Raw genomic sequence first — 15056 nt, 5'->3', positions numbered from 1 at the left:
AGCTGTTTTAAAATAACGGCTTCATAATCTCCAAAATGCGGGATTAAGATTATAAACAGGTAACAGCAGGCGGCGCTATGCTCCCCCGCTTACAGCTCAACACAAATTAAAAGAAGAAGAAGTGTCATGGCGCTGTCCCACAGCACGGTTACAGACAAGCAGTGATTCAGGTCGGAGTTTGTTGTTAAAGGCTCAACGAGAAGAACAGCGGGAGGAGAAATGTTTCCTGAAACGGCTCAGCGTTTAAAAACGGCGGCTCCGCTCTTCTCTCACGCCGCCTTTTTGACGGATTTGAAGCGGTTGTCGGCACATGGAGGGGCCCGGAGACACCTCACTGTCGGCCGCTGCCTTACAGCCAAGGTCCCCCCTCCGCGGAAACCTAGGGAGAGGGTCGAAATCCCAGGACTGGAGATGGTCACATACGGAGAGAGGATGCACTATGTCCCGGGGCTGGCGAAACCTGCTCCCCAGCACTGGGAGAGGGACTACAAGGACCCGCGATATTACAAGTCTCCCCCTGCCCACGAGATGCGGCTGTACAAGGACAAGCCGTGTTATATGTTCAACCAGAGGACCAGCGCGCTGGAAGGTAACGGCTGTGTCACGCTGAGCACGCCGCTGCCCGGTGGTCGCTGCCCGGGGTTCATTAGACACACATGAGCATTATTAGTCCACGGGAGTGCAAGGGACGCTCGGCTGACTGACAGGCCTCATCAGAAATCACTCATATGATGCTTGTTTATGTGCAACATAATCAAGACTTTAATAAACAGGCGCAAAAGGAGCTTTACTCTGAGAGAGGTTTATTTTGAAAGTCTTTGTAGCTAAACGTAGACCCACGTGATCACGCAGATTTGATTCATTTTAAAAAGCTTTTTTCTGAAATCTTCACTTTTATTTATATAAACTTTTGCCTGTCGGTCTCAGGTGTGCGTCAGGCTGCCTGGCTGACCAAAACCCAGGTGATCCCAGGTCTCCCTGCACAGCTCCTCTCCCTCGCAGAGAACCCTGAAAACCAGATCCCAGATCAGGATGAGCGTGTGCAGAATGCCATCAAACACGCACGCTTCTGGGACACGACAGAGGATCGACCGCGTAAAGAGAAATACAGGTTGGGTGACATCTATACTTACACATGTGGGGTGGCTGTAGTTCAGGAGGCAGAGCAGGTCACTACTGACCGAAAGCTGGTGGTTCGATCCCTGGCTCCTCCAGTCTACAGTGTCCTTGGACCCCATGGATGCTCTGCGATGCGTCCATCAGAGTATGAATGTGTGTGGATGTAGTTAGTATAGACAAAGTGCTCGGGTGTGATTGGGATGTGGTTATAGAAAAGCGCTCTATAAGAATCAGTCCCTGCAGTGTGGACTTCCACAGACACACTTGACTCGATGCAACCTTTCCTCAGGGATTAATAAAGTATTCTGATAACAGGAATAACTGCTTCTACACATGTGGATGTGTGTTTGCAAACCCATGATTCACCACTGTTTGTAAGGAAGATCTGACATCATTTGAATACAGTCTGTTTAGGGCTGTGACACGTGTACTGTTTACTGCAATATTTTTTCATTGCTTTAGTTGATGGTTTTGTCCCCATGGCACCACCGTGGGACCAGCCAAAACAACCTGAGGGGTTGTTTGGAAACGAGGGGCTGCCTCTGTGTGTTCAGAAAACAAGCTGGTCCCCGACAGACACAAACCTTCTGTGACGGCGCATGCAGAGAGTTTATGAATGAGAAGCAAACATGCTGACAGCTGCTCCAAACAAGCCACAGAGTCAAAGGATCAGGCTTTTGTCTGCGGCACACCACATAACAAAGACTGAACCAGTGGTTCTTAACCTGGGTTCAGTCGAACCCTAGGGGTTCGGTGAGTCGGTCTCAGGGGTTGGGCAGAGCCTCCACCATGACATGCACAGCTCATTTTGTGCACCAGTAAAAAAACATATCTATGTCTTGAATTTGAAAAAAATCACATTTAATTTTTCACTAAAGAGGGCTTCAGTGAATGCGCATATGAAACTGGTGGGGCTCGCTCCTCCAACAAGCTTAAGAACCACTGGACTGAACATTAGAGCTGCATTACAGCTCGTATCTATGCTTTGGTGCAGTGGAGTTAACGCATGAACGCAGTGACCTGTCCCTTCATGAGCTTAACGTTCATCAGAGACTGTTTCCAGACGTTCCACACAGCAGCAGTAATGATAGGCGGAGTCATGATAATGCTCATATTATTTCTTTTATTTAAATGTGAAACAGAACGGTATAAACTAACTGTCCCTTTGTTGCTTGTTCCTCAGCAACACTCTGCTGCTCAACCTGCTGCACCTGTGTGCGACGCTGCAGTGCAGCCACCCGGCCCTCGGGAGGAGGATGCTTGCAGAGAACTACTCGCTGGCAACCACGTGGAAAAGAGGTATCGTACCCTCGTGCTCAGCAGGATCGCTTTGACTGCGAGTCGTGACTAATACGATCCAACGTGTTTGCGTGTCAGGTGAGGATCTCCTCCAGATAAGAGGTCAGAACGGTTTACTGCTGAACAGCACGGATCCTCTCCCACAGATGTCTGGTAAACAGGAGGTGGCCGACACAGCGGATCACGTCCTGGACGCCTTCTATCCCGTCTCCCCGACTATCGACCTCCAGAAAGTGCACGTGTACAAAGAGGAGGTAAACCACACAGGTGAGAGGTTAGCCAGCTGTCGTCCTTTCTGTAACGCAGGTCAGGGTCCAGGTGTGCTTGTGTCTGCTCCTCACGCTCAGTGACAGAAGTCTGTCACGTCCACTCAGGTTTCAGAGATGACTACCCTTACCCTCACGCCCACACGCTGTACTTCCTGGAGTCAGCTGATCCTCGTTGTAAGCTCCGCCCAGAGCAGTTTAGAACCAAGATGATCATGTTTACCTTTGGAAACGCGCTGGCCCGTGCACACAAGCTCTACGGGGTAAGCATGCGTGCAAACGAACAGCAACACTGTACCTCAGTTTGAACAGTGTTGTGTTTCTTAATTATCCCTCTTCATGTGTGTCAGACTCGTCCACAGCGACTCTTAGACCGTCCTGTGACCGTGCAGTCAGTCGGGACCAATGGCAGGATTTTCCAGTTCATGGTTTTCCAGCTGAATACCACGGACCTCTCAGGAGACGATGGAATTAAAAACCAGGTGAGCTGTATGTGAGGAATCCTGGGCTGTAGGGGTGTGGTCAGAAGCCTGCACGCACTCGTGTTTCTCTGGGACGAGGCTACAGCACGTCTTTAATGACTTTAAAAAAACAACAACTGTGTGTAAAATGTGTTTTCTCTAAACATATATGTGCAGATTCCAACATATCAGTGGTGCTGATGGCTCTGCAGCATCAAGGCTAAAACCTATTAACCTGTCATAAGTGATCATGGAGGCGTGTCAGGTGTAGTGTCCATTTACACTGTTGCATACAAAGGATTCCTTTGATAGTACTCAGTTACTGCCCAGTACTGGTCAGAAGGTGTCATGTTGCAGTTTCCACGATCATCAGTTCAAACAGTTTAAGTTATTCAGATGAGCTGGATGAAGACCCAGACGCCTCCCCCCATCAGAGGACACAGCCCAGGGACCTGCGTGTGTCCTCACACTGTGTGCTCTCTGCTTCAAATCAGTGGACACTTTGGAAACTTGGAGCTTTTCTTCATGGTTTGTTTTGTTTTCACGTGGAGAAAAATCAGAGTGAAGCTTTCAAACCAGCCACTTCAAATGAACAACTCAGCAAAGAAGAGCGGAGAATAATCTGCCAGCATCCAGTCAGATCTAAGCGTGTTAACCTGTGTGGATTATTTATGCTGTGAAATCATTCAGCCTTGGAAAAAGAAAGTACAGGATGCTGACATCACGGCCTGATGAGTAGGGAAATATCACTGCTGTAAATGCAGTGCATTTACAATTCAAGGATTTGACTACAGATTCAGTGCTCGCTGTATTGTTCACCATGATTTCCTTCTTACAGCTCGTGCTATGTTGTGCTAAGTATCACTCCAAACCTGTCAGTGTGGCACAAAGGCACGGCTCACTCCTCGCCAGTATGTAAATGCTATGTATGTCTTGGTGCTTCCTTGTGTTATTGAGGGTTTGTAATAACTCCACAACTTACCAGCCCAGTTTAGGCCACAAACATAAGAGCAGACTGCTGGATGTGTCAACAAGTTGTTCTTTGTCCTCCAGCTAATGAGTCCCAAGTTAAACCCCAGCAGTCTGTTTTAGCTGTTCCATTTGTCTGTTTGCAGATGTGGCTGGAAGAAGACGTTGAGCTGTATGATTTTGCAAAAGTTCGACCGCTCATTAAAAAGAAGCAAGTCAAGGTACAGTTTCTGTTTGAGGGGAGGCGTGGCTTTCACTAACTTTACTTATCTGTGTAGCTGTCAGCCTTCCTGTGTCAGTGTGCAGGAAGCTGTACTCTAACGGCGCAGTTACTGCGCTCTGCAGTTACTGCGCTCTGCAGTTACTGCGCTCTGCAGTTACTGCGCTCTGCAGTTACTGCGCTCTGCAGTTACTGCGCTCTGCAGTTACTGCGCTCTGCAGTTACTGCGCTCTGCAGTACTGCAGAGTACAGTTACTGCAGAGCACAGTTAATTTTTAGCTGCAACATTTTTGATGCATAGTTAAACAGACTGGTGGAAACTGTTACAGACGTATTGCACATGCTTCCTTTTGACTGTGTGATGGGAGGAGCCACAGTGAAAATGTAATGGTTCTGATTGGTTGCTTTGTGTCTCCACAGATACCAGCTGGTCTGGCCGGATACAAGCCTGAGGCGTTCAGCAAGTTCCTGGCACTGTACCTGCATGGAGCTGTGTAGGACTGCAGACCTCATACATCTGTTGTGTGTTTGTGTGAGCGATGCGCTGCCAGCAGTCAGTTGCCTGTGAAGTCTGTGTGTGTCTGTGTGTGTCTGGGATCTAAATCAGCATCTTCTCAAAACTCCTGATTTTCTTTCAGTCAGTAACAGCGTCCGGGTGTTTCATGGAGCTGCACCCACACTTCAGCTACATCTTTATTCTGAATAAAGGCTGCTTTTCTCAACACTTTGTTTATTCTTTCTTTCTCATTAAGGTTATCAAGCTGTTCATATGTAAATTCCAAGCTAAGGCTACGTCCTGAAGCATGTCAGTACCCAACACGTTTCGTTGGGTTGCTGTTCTATGTTAAACGTGTGGACATACTTTTCCTTCCACATCGAAAAGCAAATGAGTGGTTTTCCTGTTCAGTGACTGTTTATGCTCATGTTAGGACATGGCCTCTGGCCGAGGGCGTTCTGAATACTTGGAGAACAACCACAAATGACACATTTGGTGGGTTTGCATGATTATCTTCTGTAGTTGAACATACCATTTTATCAAGGTAAATCACACCAGGCTCAGGCTGAAGAAGTCAGTCTTCCACATCCTAAACAGAACAAATACATCCTGAATGAAGCTCACAAGCAAAGGGAGTTTAGCAGTCTGAGGAAACTCACAGCACACAGTGGGGAGCTAAGAAAAAACAGCGGGTAATTCAGTGGATTTATCACGGCACGTTGCTTTCAGATATCTAAAGATCCTGTTAAAATTGTCGTTCTGACAAAATGCTAAAGACACAAATGCTCATAGAAGTCACAACAGTATTAAAAGTGGCAGCGCTGACCTGAAATCTACAGCAAGGATTGTGATTTTACTCTTACTTTAAAATCTTGCTTCTCACATACGTGTCCATAAATCTGCTCCTTCCTGTTTGTGTGACCTGCTTCATAACACCAAACAGTGCACTGTTTCCTGCTCTCTCCTATCGTGTCCCCTTTGTCTTACTTCTCTCGATCACCTTTTCTGTCCCTTTGAAGAAGTGAGGCTCCATAAATGCTAAAGAGGTAAGTATTATTTCTCAGTTGCAGTGAATAGATAGAAAATAAACTGTAAACAGAAGAAAGGAGAGAAATAACAATTTAACATAAACCAGACACACTCCAGGGCCTCCTTGGATGAGGGTGTCTGGTGATAATGGCTGAAACACCCGATGAATCCAAGGTCCACTACTGACGATGTGTCCCAGATTTAATACGATAATTTAGATCAGATCTCTAATCCCTAAACCTAACCAAGGAAGGAAAAATGGCAGATTAGCCTGGGTAAGAGACCGACAGTTGAGGCACACGACGATGTGCTGCTAGCAAAGTTTCTGGGCTTTCCTCATAACAGCCGTCCCTCAAACCTTTCTCAATTTAAAGCAGTGCATAATCAGGGATTGTAACATCTAGTCCTTCTACTGAAACGCACATCAAAATAAATGCCCAAATACGCTGCCAAGAACATCCCAGGTTTTAAAGTCTTTTATGGAAAATTATGCCGTTTAATGTTTCGTTGCACTCTGAAATAAAAGCATATACAAATAAGAAACTGGAGTTAAAGAAGAAATCATGGAATCAATTTATAGACCAAAGTATTCTAAACGTCTGACTCGTGGCTTCTTTCTACAGTAGAAATCGAATCTGTAGCAGAAGTTCCCATGAATGTGGAGCTTGTAGCTGCTTTGCTTTCACTCTTCTGTCCAGTTCAAACCAGCTCGATGGGGTTTCAGTCTGGAGACTGTGCTGCACACTCCCTTGTTCTATTTTCCTGAGGTAGTTCTGGCATAGCTTGAACTTGTGTTTTGGGCCATTATCTTGCTGTAGGATGAACCCCTGACCCCAGAGGGAGCTGCAGGATGCTGTGGTAGCGGTTTTGGTTCAGGGAGCCTCTCACTCTGTACGAGTCACCGACCCTGGATCCAGCAAACAGCCCCAGACCATCACACTTCCTCCTGCATGTTTGACAGTTGATGCCACACACTGTGGAACCGTCCTTTACCTACTCAACGCCGTACAAAGATCCTGCGTGATGATCCATCAGTCCATAATACCTTCTTCCAGTCTTCAGTCGTCCCGTGTCGGTGTTTCATGGCCCAGACAAACCTCTGTCTGGCTTTCTTTCTGCAACTCGTCCTGTCAAACCTGCAGCTCAACGTTTCTCTTCACAGCTGGAACTGAGACTTTCTCACTACGACCACTATGAAGCTGCTTGAAGCTGCTTGAAGCTGCTGTCCTGTGAGCCGCCATCAGCTGTTACCTCTCAGAAACTTGTCCTCTGATTCAGTCGTGTCTTTGGGTCTGCAGACGTCTTCCTGTCACAGTTTCTGAGCCTTTGATGCTGAAGGAAACTGGACTCACTGACACTTTGACTTTCTTTGCAGTTTCTCTGTAGGACAGACCGACTGTAACAGGGCTGGAAACACAGTGAGATGGACCAAGGCAAGTGTAGTGGAACAGGAAGTATTTATTTGCCATACAGCTCTCCTTACAATAGTGATGGCTCGCTTGAAGCTGACGCTTCAGTGCGTGTGTCAAAAAAATGAACACACTGCTTCAGAAGCTCTGTGTCGAAGCTTGATTCGTTTGGCCAGAGTCACGTGACCGGTGACGTCCGAAGCTTCATTTAGAGCCTAACTGCTTCGTGTCTGATTCAATGGTTTATAAGGAAGCGAATCATAATATAAATATAATTAAATAACTTTAGAAAAACTTCCACTTGACTCTTTACATGTAATGTTATAACATTATATATTTTATTGTTTAATTAATCTGAAAATTAATCTGAGGACTCAGGGCTGTGTGTCGGACAGGGTCGTCTGCAGTACGGGGGCCCCACAGGGAACGGTTCTGGCTCCGTTCCTCTTCACCATCTACACTGCAGACTTCTCCCACAATTCCACCCAGTGCTTCCTGCAGAAGTTCTCTGATGACTCTGCAATAGTCGGCCTCATCACTGATGGGGACGACAAGGAGTACAGAGGTCTGACCCAAGACTTTGTGGACTGGTGCCAGCTGAACTACCTCCAGATCAACGCCAGTAAAACCAAGGAACTGGTGGTAGACTTCCGCAGGCACAAGCATTCTCCACTGCAACCACTGAACATCCAAGGTATGGACATTGAGGCTGTGGACAGCTACAGGTACCTTGGTGTTCATCTGAACAACAGACTGGACTGGACTCATAACTCAGACGCCCTCTACAGGAAAGGGCAGAGCAGGCTGTACCTGCTGCGGAGACTCAGGTCGTTTGGAGTGGAGGGCCCACTCCTGAAGACCTTCTATGACTCTGTGGTGGCTTCTGCTATCTTTTATGGTGTGGTCTGCTGGGGCGGCAGCATCTCTGCTGGGGACAGGAAGAGACTGAACAGGGTGATCCGAAGGGCCAGCTCTGTTCTAGGATGCCCTCTGGACCCAGTGGAGGTGGTGAGTGACAGGAGAACGGCGGCTAAGCTGTCATCCCTGTTGGACAACATCTCCCACCCCATGCAGCAGACTGTGACAGCACTGAGCAGCTCCTTCAGTGGGAGACTGCGGCACCCACGGTGTGGGACGGAGAGATTTCGCAGGTCTTTCCTCCCCACTGCTGTCAGACTCCACAACAAAGACTTTAACTGATCAAGCACACACATCCATACATATGCAATAATACTAAGTGCAATAATCCTTTCTGTCATCGTTGTGTTTTTACTCAGTTGTATATAGCATTTGTATTTGTATTCTATTTTTATCTTATTGTATATTTATTTTATTTTATTCTACTGTATATAGTATTTTATTCTATTCTGTACAGTTGTGTACTGTATTTATTCTTATTGTATTCTAATTTTTGCCTCATAACTTTTGCACTGTCCACTTCCTGCTGTGACAAAACAAATTTCCCACGTGTGGGACTAATAAAGGTTATCTTATCTTATCTTATCTCTTATCTTATAAAATGTTAGTCTGCCAAATGTGCAGCAATGTAATCTATTCTCTTTAGCTGATAGTTGGTGGGGCCCAGGTAGACTGTATACCTGCATCTCTACCAGTTTCTCTGCACTCCAGCCTCCTCTGGGCCATGTGAAGGGATTTTCCTTAAGGCAGGAGAAATGATCTCCACGAAAAGCTAAGTCTGCTAAGTCTGTGTTCTTGTTGTTTGCTTTTGTTTTGTGCGCGTTTATTTTCTCTGAGAACATGAGAAACTTTAAATGTTTTAACAAAACAAATCTGCTTTTCATAATGTCATTAAATAACTTTAGAAAGACTTCCATTTTAGAATAGAATAGAATAGAATAGAATTCAACTTTATTGTCATTGCACATGCACAGGTACAGGGCAACGAAATGCAGTTTGCATCCATCCAGAAGTGCTTTAGTGATATAGATATATTACAATATATATAGATATGTAAGTATATTACAGAAATGGGTCTATTATGGTATGTTATAATGTACACGGTATGAAGTATGTTGTGAATATTCTATAACTATAAGTATGTACAGGCTGTAGTGAGTACAAGCTATGTACAGGCTATGAACAGGATATAAATATGAAAAACTATACAGAATATGAAATAAATAACTTTACAGAATCTGAGATATACAGCTATACAGAAATGGGAACTATGCAAGTTGTAAACAGTTGTAGGATTAAAGATTATCGAATGTACAGAATGATTATTTACACGGAGCTATACAGTAGTGCAGTTAAGGTAAGTGAGGGTGTAGATAGTTTCTACAGAGGCTATATAAAGTGCTAGTGGTTGTGAGTGGTGGTTCAGTCCATGTTATTATTGTGTTTGAGGGTACAGTTGTCCATTGTGGGTGTGTGTATGTTCAGTCCATGAGTTTAACGTGGGTCAGATGTCAGGAGGCAGAGTTCAGGAGTCTGACAGCTGTGGGGAAGAAGCTGTTCCGGTACCTGGTGGTCTTAGTCCGGAGGCTCCTGTGGCGCCTCCCAGAGGGCAGGAGGGTGAAGAGTCCATGTGATGGGTGACTGGGGTCTTTGATGATTTTCCCAGCCCTTTTCAGACACCGCTTCCTGTAGATGTCTTTTATGGCAGGAAGTGGTGCTCCGGCGATGCGCTGGGCAGTTTTCACGACCCTCTGCAACGCCTTCCGGTCCGAGGCAGAGCAGTTCCCGTACCAGACTGTTATACAGTTGGTCAGGATGCTCTCGATGGTGCAGCGATAGAAGTTCACCAGGATGTCTGAGGACAGGTGGTTCTTCCTCAGAGTCCTCAAGAAGAAGAGGCGCTGGTGAGCCTTCTTGACCAGCTTGGAGCAGTTGGTCGTCCAGGTGAGATCCTCGGAGATGTGGACTCCCAGGAACTTGAAGCTGCTCACACGCTCCACCTTTACTCTTTACACGCTTTACTCTTTAAATTTAATAAAATAAAACATTTTATTTTTAAAATAATCTTAATGTTATTCTACAAAATGTGCAGCACTTTAATGTGTTTATTCTCTTTAGCTGATAGTCTGTGGGACCAGGAAGAGCGCACACCTGCATCTCTACAGTTCCTGTGCACTCCAGCCTCTTCTGTCCATGTGAGAGCATTTTTCCTCTGAGGCAGGAAAAATCATCTCCAAGAAAGCAGACTGGGCCATCACACAGTGGAACCAATTCTCTGCTTAAATAAAAACCAAACAGGATGACCTTAAATGCATCATGTTGTTACTTTACAACTTCATACCCTCTGCAGTTCACAATCAGTTCTACCCCCGGGTCAAAAATATGTCTACGAAAATTGGCCTAATATCATATTATTTATAAACACAGCTGTCCAGTGATGAACTGCATAAGTACGTGGAGGCGGGGCCTCACATACTCCACACTGTGTTGTAGAGAAGAGCGCTTTAAACTCAAGCTGCGCTTCATAATTTTGGCCACCAGATGTCACCAGAGGACTGAAACGCTTGGAATAATGAGCCGTTTCTAACACAAGCTTCGTTTGGCCATCATTACCTGTAGGAAGGCTTGCTCAGAGCAGCTTTAAGTTGTTGACCCACGCTGCGTGCCCTGAAAAAGCCTTTTTGTATAAATCTGAAATGTACATTATTTTTCACTTTGGGGTAACTTTTTTTAAACTGCTGGTAGGTCACCTCTTCCCTTTCATTCCAAGGACAGACTTCATTGGACCTGAAGGACTAATTGCAATAAATAACTGGAAGAACTGGGCTGATCTAAAACTTTTGACCGTTGACTTTGTAAAAATTCGCTGTTCCCTTCAGCTTATTATCCAGGAGCTAAATGTTGCACATGTACAGCACATGGTTGGTATAATCAGCAAATCGACGCACATAGTGTGTGGCTTTTATTTTGAAAGGCACTGGCGAAATCCGTGTTGGTCGTTGTGTTTCGTGAGTCTGTGGAGCTGTGTGAGTGGCCGCCCTCAGGTTTGTTCCTCTAATGTACACTAACATGTAGGTAATGGTCTCGGTGCGGGTTTAGGCTCGGCTCGGACTGGAAACCAGGCTGGCTCACAGGCGCAGTTTGTGGAACTAGAAGGACGCACAAACCTGAACTGGGAGCTGCTGGGCAGAAACTAGTGGTTAGACTGGGCGTCACCGTCAGTCACTGTGAGTCTGTTGTGTGCACAGTGCAGGAGGACACCGGTCGACGGTCACTGCTGTTTGTTTTAGAGCTACAGACCACAGGTACGTAACCGGTCCCCGCTCCACCTGTCCAGACCAGGACAACATCTGTACTGGGACTGAGCAGACCAGTCGCTGTGTGAGAAGCTTGTTGGCACAAACCTCTGAGGTCCAAAGCTGAACGAAGGATCGTTCAAGAAACTGTTAATGTGTCGCCACCACGAGCTGTGTCAGAAACATGAGTCACGGCCACAGTCTGTGGAAGTTCATCTCGAGGCTTCCGTGTCAAACTGCGGCGTGTTTGCAGCACAGCCCTCACCTGTGTGCGCTGAGCCCGAGCAGAAAGCTTGGAGCTGATTCCATCAACGCTGACAAACACACTGTGGTTTGTTAGCGCCTCGTTGACCAGCCTTTCTGATACGTGGAGCGACTTTATGTTGACTGAGGCTACAAACGTTTTCACTGCGCTGAAGGCACAAAGCTGTTTTTCCGTAGACTTGTATGGCTGAAAGCCAAAGACAGCGCCCCCTGGTGGCATCCAAGAGAAAGGCTTTTTACTTATCAGGCCGGTGTTGGCTGTGGAGGCCCTGAAAAGTCTGCCACTGTTATATTCATCCAGTCTTCATGTAGTAAATGGTTCTCATGTGGAGCTTTTACTCGAGCCCTCAAAGTGCTTTAAACAGCACGTCTCATTCAGCTGCGTGTACACCCTGAGTGCTCTGCTTTGTGTCCACTTTGAGTTTCATGGAGTTTTCTGTTTGGTTGTTGTTGTCGTTACCGTGCTTTAATGGTGCCACCTCCTCTATCTTATTCCACTTTAAGCAACGACACAAAAGATCAGTTGTAACAAGTGAGAGCAAGTCTGGCTCTGCATGTTTCACATACTGTCTGTACAGTCAGTAACCTGGGGTTACCTCAGCTTCCTGTTAGCTTATTCTAAATGCTCTTTCTATGTTAGCCTTTGGCACGAGTGCTGTTAAGTACACATAACATACTGTTTTTGGCACCATCCCACAGTAACTGCAGGTTAATATTTATAATAATATAATAATAAAATTCTAATAATGTGTTTGTATAGTCTGTATGCAAAACAACATTGCAAACTGCTGTACACCCTACATGTAGCACAACAACATAGAGTATCTGTGTATTTATACACATGTGCATAAGCACATAAATGAATACAATGAAAACAAAGAACAATCAACAACATATCAAACTATGTATTAGAACCTGAACTATAGGATACAATAAAAAGAAAATCTGATGCATTAAGAACAAAAACCAACCTACTGTGTTCTGGAGCATGCAGCGCAGACGATGCTGTGCAGGCATGCAGTGACCAACAGAACCAAGCAATCAGCCATCACAGCTGTCACGTGTCAGACAGTCTTAGTGATATGCAGCTCCACCATAGATCCCACCGCGCTTTAGCTGTCAGAGGGCCTCACAGCTGACTCTGGACTCCTTTGGTGTACAGAGGAGTTCGTGGTGTGCCCGGATCCTGTGGCTGCAAAGCAAATGTAAAGAATCACCATCATTGACCGTTCACATGAGGAGGTCTGGTGTGGCGTTGTGCGTTACGGCTAAACTTGTGTTCACTTTGTTCCAGGACTCTTTATGTGCGTTATTTAGGTGCATCTTTACAAGCCTCAGCTGTGCTGCACGTTCTTTTCCACTGATAGTGGGCTGACGTGGATCCATCGACTGACACTTACAGTCAGTTACCTGATGAATGTTTGGTGGGAAGCAGACTGGGAGTGCTGAGCAGTAGCTGCTCAGTCAGTCTACAGTTGGTTCTTTGCTAAATTGTCTGTTGTGTGTAGACGCACTGGTTCACCTCCTGGGTTAGGTGCCTTTTTCGCCCCAGCCGTTTGCAGCAGATGGCCCCGCCCCTCCCTGAGCCTGGTTCTTCCTGTTAAAAGGGAGTTTTTCCTTCCCGCTGTTGCCAAAGTGCTGCTCACAGGGGGTCATATGATTGTTGGGTTCTTCTCTGCATGTATCACTGTAGGCTCTACTGTACAGTATAAAGCACCTTGAGGCGACTGTTGTTGAGATTTGGTGTTTTATAAATAAAGCTGAATTGAATGCTTCAAAAAGAGTCATAGGTCAGTTTTAAGTGACTGAACAAACAAAAAGACATTCATCTGAAATCGGACTAGTATCAGGTTTCAAAATGATTACAAAGTCTGGCTCTTTGGGGGCAAAAGAAAATGAGGTGTGACTCAAGACTTTTGCACAGTACTGTAGCTTCAGTGTCTTTCCTTTCATTTGTTTCCCCAGCTTTCCAAATGAGTTCCAGGACATCAGATTGTTTGGAGGAAGAGGATGGAGAAGAAGAGGAAGAAGAAGAAAACTACAACCCGACAGAGGTGAAAATGAGTCAGATCGTGATGCCCTGTCACAGCAACCATCGGCAGGAGCTCAGCGTGGGTCAGCTGCTCAAATGGATGGACTCCGCCGCCTGCCTCTCAGGTGAGCTTTGTGTGTCACAGGTGTGTGTTGGAAGTAGTGCATGTTGTAATGACCTCACTGTTCGACCATGCAGCTGAGAGGCACGCTGGCAGTCCCTGCGTCACCGCTTCGATGGATGACATCCACTTTGAGCACACCATCAGGTGAGAGGAGGCGTGTGTGAGTGTGTATGGAAGGGTTGGGCTGAAGGTAGTAACTCCGCCTTTCCATCTTTCTTCAGTGTGGGTCAGGTGGTGAATATCAGGGCAAAGGTCAACAGAGCCTTTAACACCAGCATGGAGGTCAGTGAACTTCACGCTGCTGTTCTTTGTGTCTTTCGTTGTTTTTGAAATCAGGCATGAAAGCATTGCTTGAAAATCCCAAAGTAAGAGCTGGCAGGTGTTTGCACCCCTCCATCGTCAGCAGGCTGAATAAAGTGAAGCAGTCCGAGAGTGTGGACTTGTAAAGCCAACTCAAGGATCAGAGCTGCCCACTGGGCTGTGGGGGGGCATGCTGATTTCCACCACATCATGTTCAATCACAGAAGTTGATAAAAAAGCCTAATACGTTTTCTTTGTGCGGGGCTGTGACATGAATGAACACTGTGAGCTCTAAACACACTAATTCAACTTCCTGCCATTCAGTTAGCTGCGTGTGCTGTTCTCACGGGTACAACCCTGTGTGTTTACCTTAACGTACTGTCCCGTGCTTCCCCTCAGGTGGGCATACAGGTAAACTGTGAGGACCTGTTCTCTGATCGTCACTGGAGGGTTTGTCATGCCTACGCCACCTTTGTTACCCAGCGCACAAGCACAGGACAAAAGGTGCGGGGAGTGTGATGCATGATTACGACACGCTGGAGAGTGTGTGGACGTTTGCCACATTACTGATAACTAGATGAATATCAGTGTTGTTTATGTGTTGTTGCATCTCAAAGGAAATTTAGTGCGTAACCTAGTAACCGTTCAAGATAAACATCACAAAATGCTTCACAACAATGCCAGGACATAAAAACAAAGGTTGACCAAAAGTCTGAAAAGAGTTTTTAGTTGTTTTTCAATTCAGTTTGATTTACACAGCATCAAATCTCAACAACAGCCACCTCGAGGTGCTTTATACTGTACAGTAGAGCCTCAGTGATGCATGCAGAGAAGAGCCCAACAATCACATGACC

The 15056-nt window shown here is 46.0% G+C and overlaps 3 protein-coding genes across 4 annotated transcripts in view; 2 read left to right on the top strand and 1 right to left on the bottom strand.

Moving 5' to 3' along the window:
• The window catches only part of LOC113010984 (protein FAM151A), a 509869-nt gene that overhangs the window by 449093 nt on the left and 45720 nt on the right, over positions 1-15056 (bottom strand). The window lies entirely within an intron of this gene.
• mrpl37 (mitochondrial ribosomal protein L37) lies at positions 91-5058 on the top strand. Its single transcript, XM_026150378.1, has 8 exons — positions 91-589; positions 928-1111; positions 2303-2418; positions 2497-2685; positions 2793-2947; positions 3035-3166; positions 4261-4335; positions 4755-5058. The coding sequence occupies exons 1-8, from the start codon at positions 220-222 to the stop codon at positions 4830-4832; spliced, it is 1299 nt and encodes a 432-aa protein (XP_026006163.1). The 5' UTR covers positions 91-219; the 3' UTR covers positions 4833-5058.
• LOC113011003 (acyl-coenzyme A thioesterase 11-like) overlaps positions 11162-15056 on the top strand; it is a 13713-nt gene continuing 9818 nt past the window's right edge. For both annotated transcript variants that reach the window (XM_026150365.1, XM_026150364.1), the window contains exons 1-5: positions 11162-11230; positions 13712-13903; positions 13977-14046; positions 14124-14184; positions 14602-14706. In XM_026150365.1, the coding sequence (XP_026006150.1) occupies positions 13720-13903; positions 13977-14046; positions 14124-14184; positions 14602-14706 (420 nt within the window). In that variant the 5' untranslated portion in view covers positions 11162-11230; positions 13712-13719. The remainder of the gene's footprint in view (positions 11231-13711; positions 13904-13976; positions 14047-14123; positions 14185-14601; positions 14707-15056) is intronic.

The sequence above is a fragment of the Astatotilapia calliptera genome, chromosome 18 (assembly GCF_900246225.1).
Source record: "Astatotilapia calliptera chromosome 18, fAstCal1.2, whole genome shotgun sequence".
Lineage (NCBI taxonomy): Eukaryota > Metazoa > Chordata > Actinopteri > Cichliformes > Cichlidae > Astatotilapia > Astatotilapia calliptera.
The sequence above is the reverse complement of the archived record's forward strand: the minus strand, read 5'-3'. Positions and strand labels throughout refer to the sequence as shown.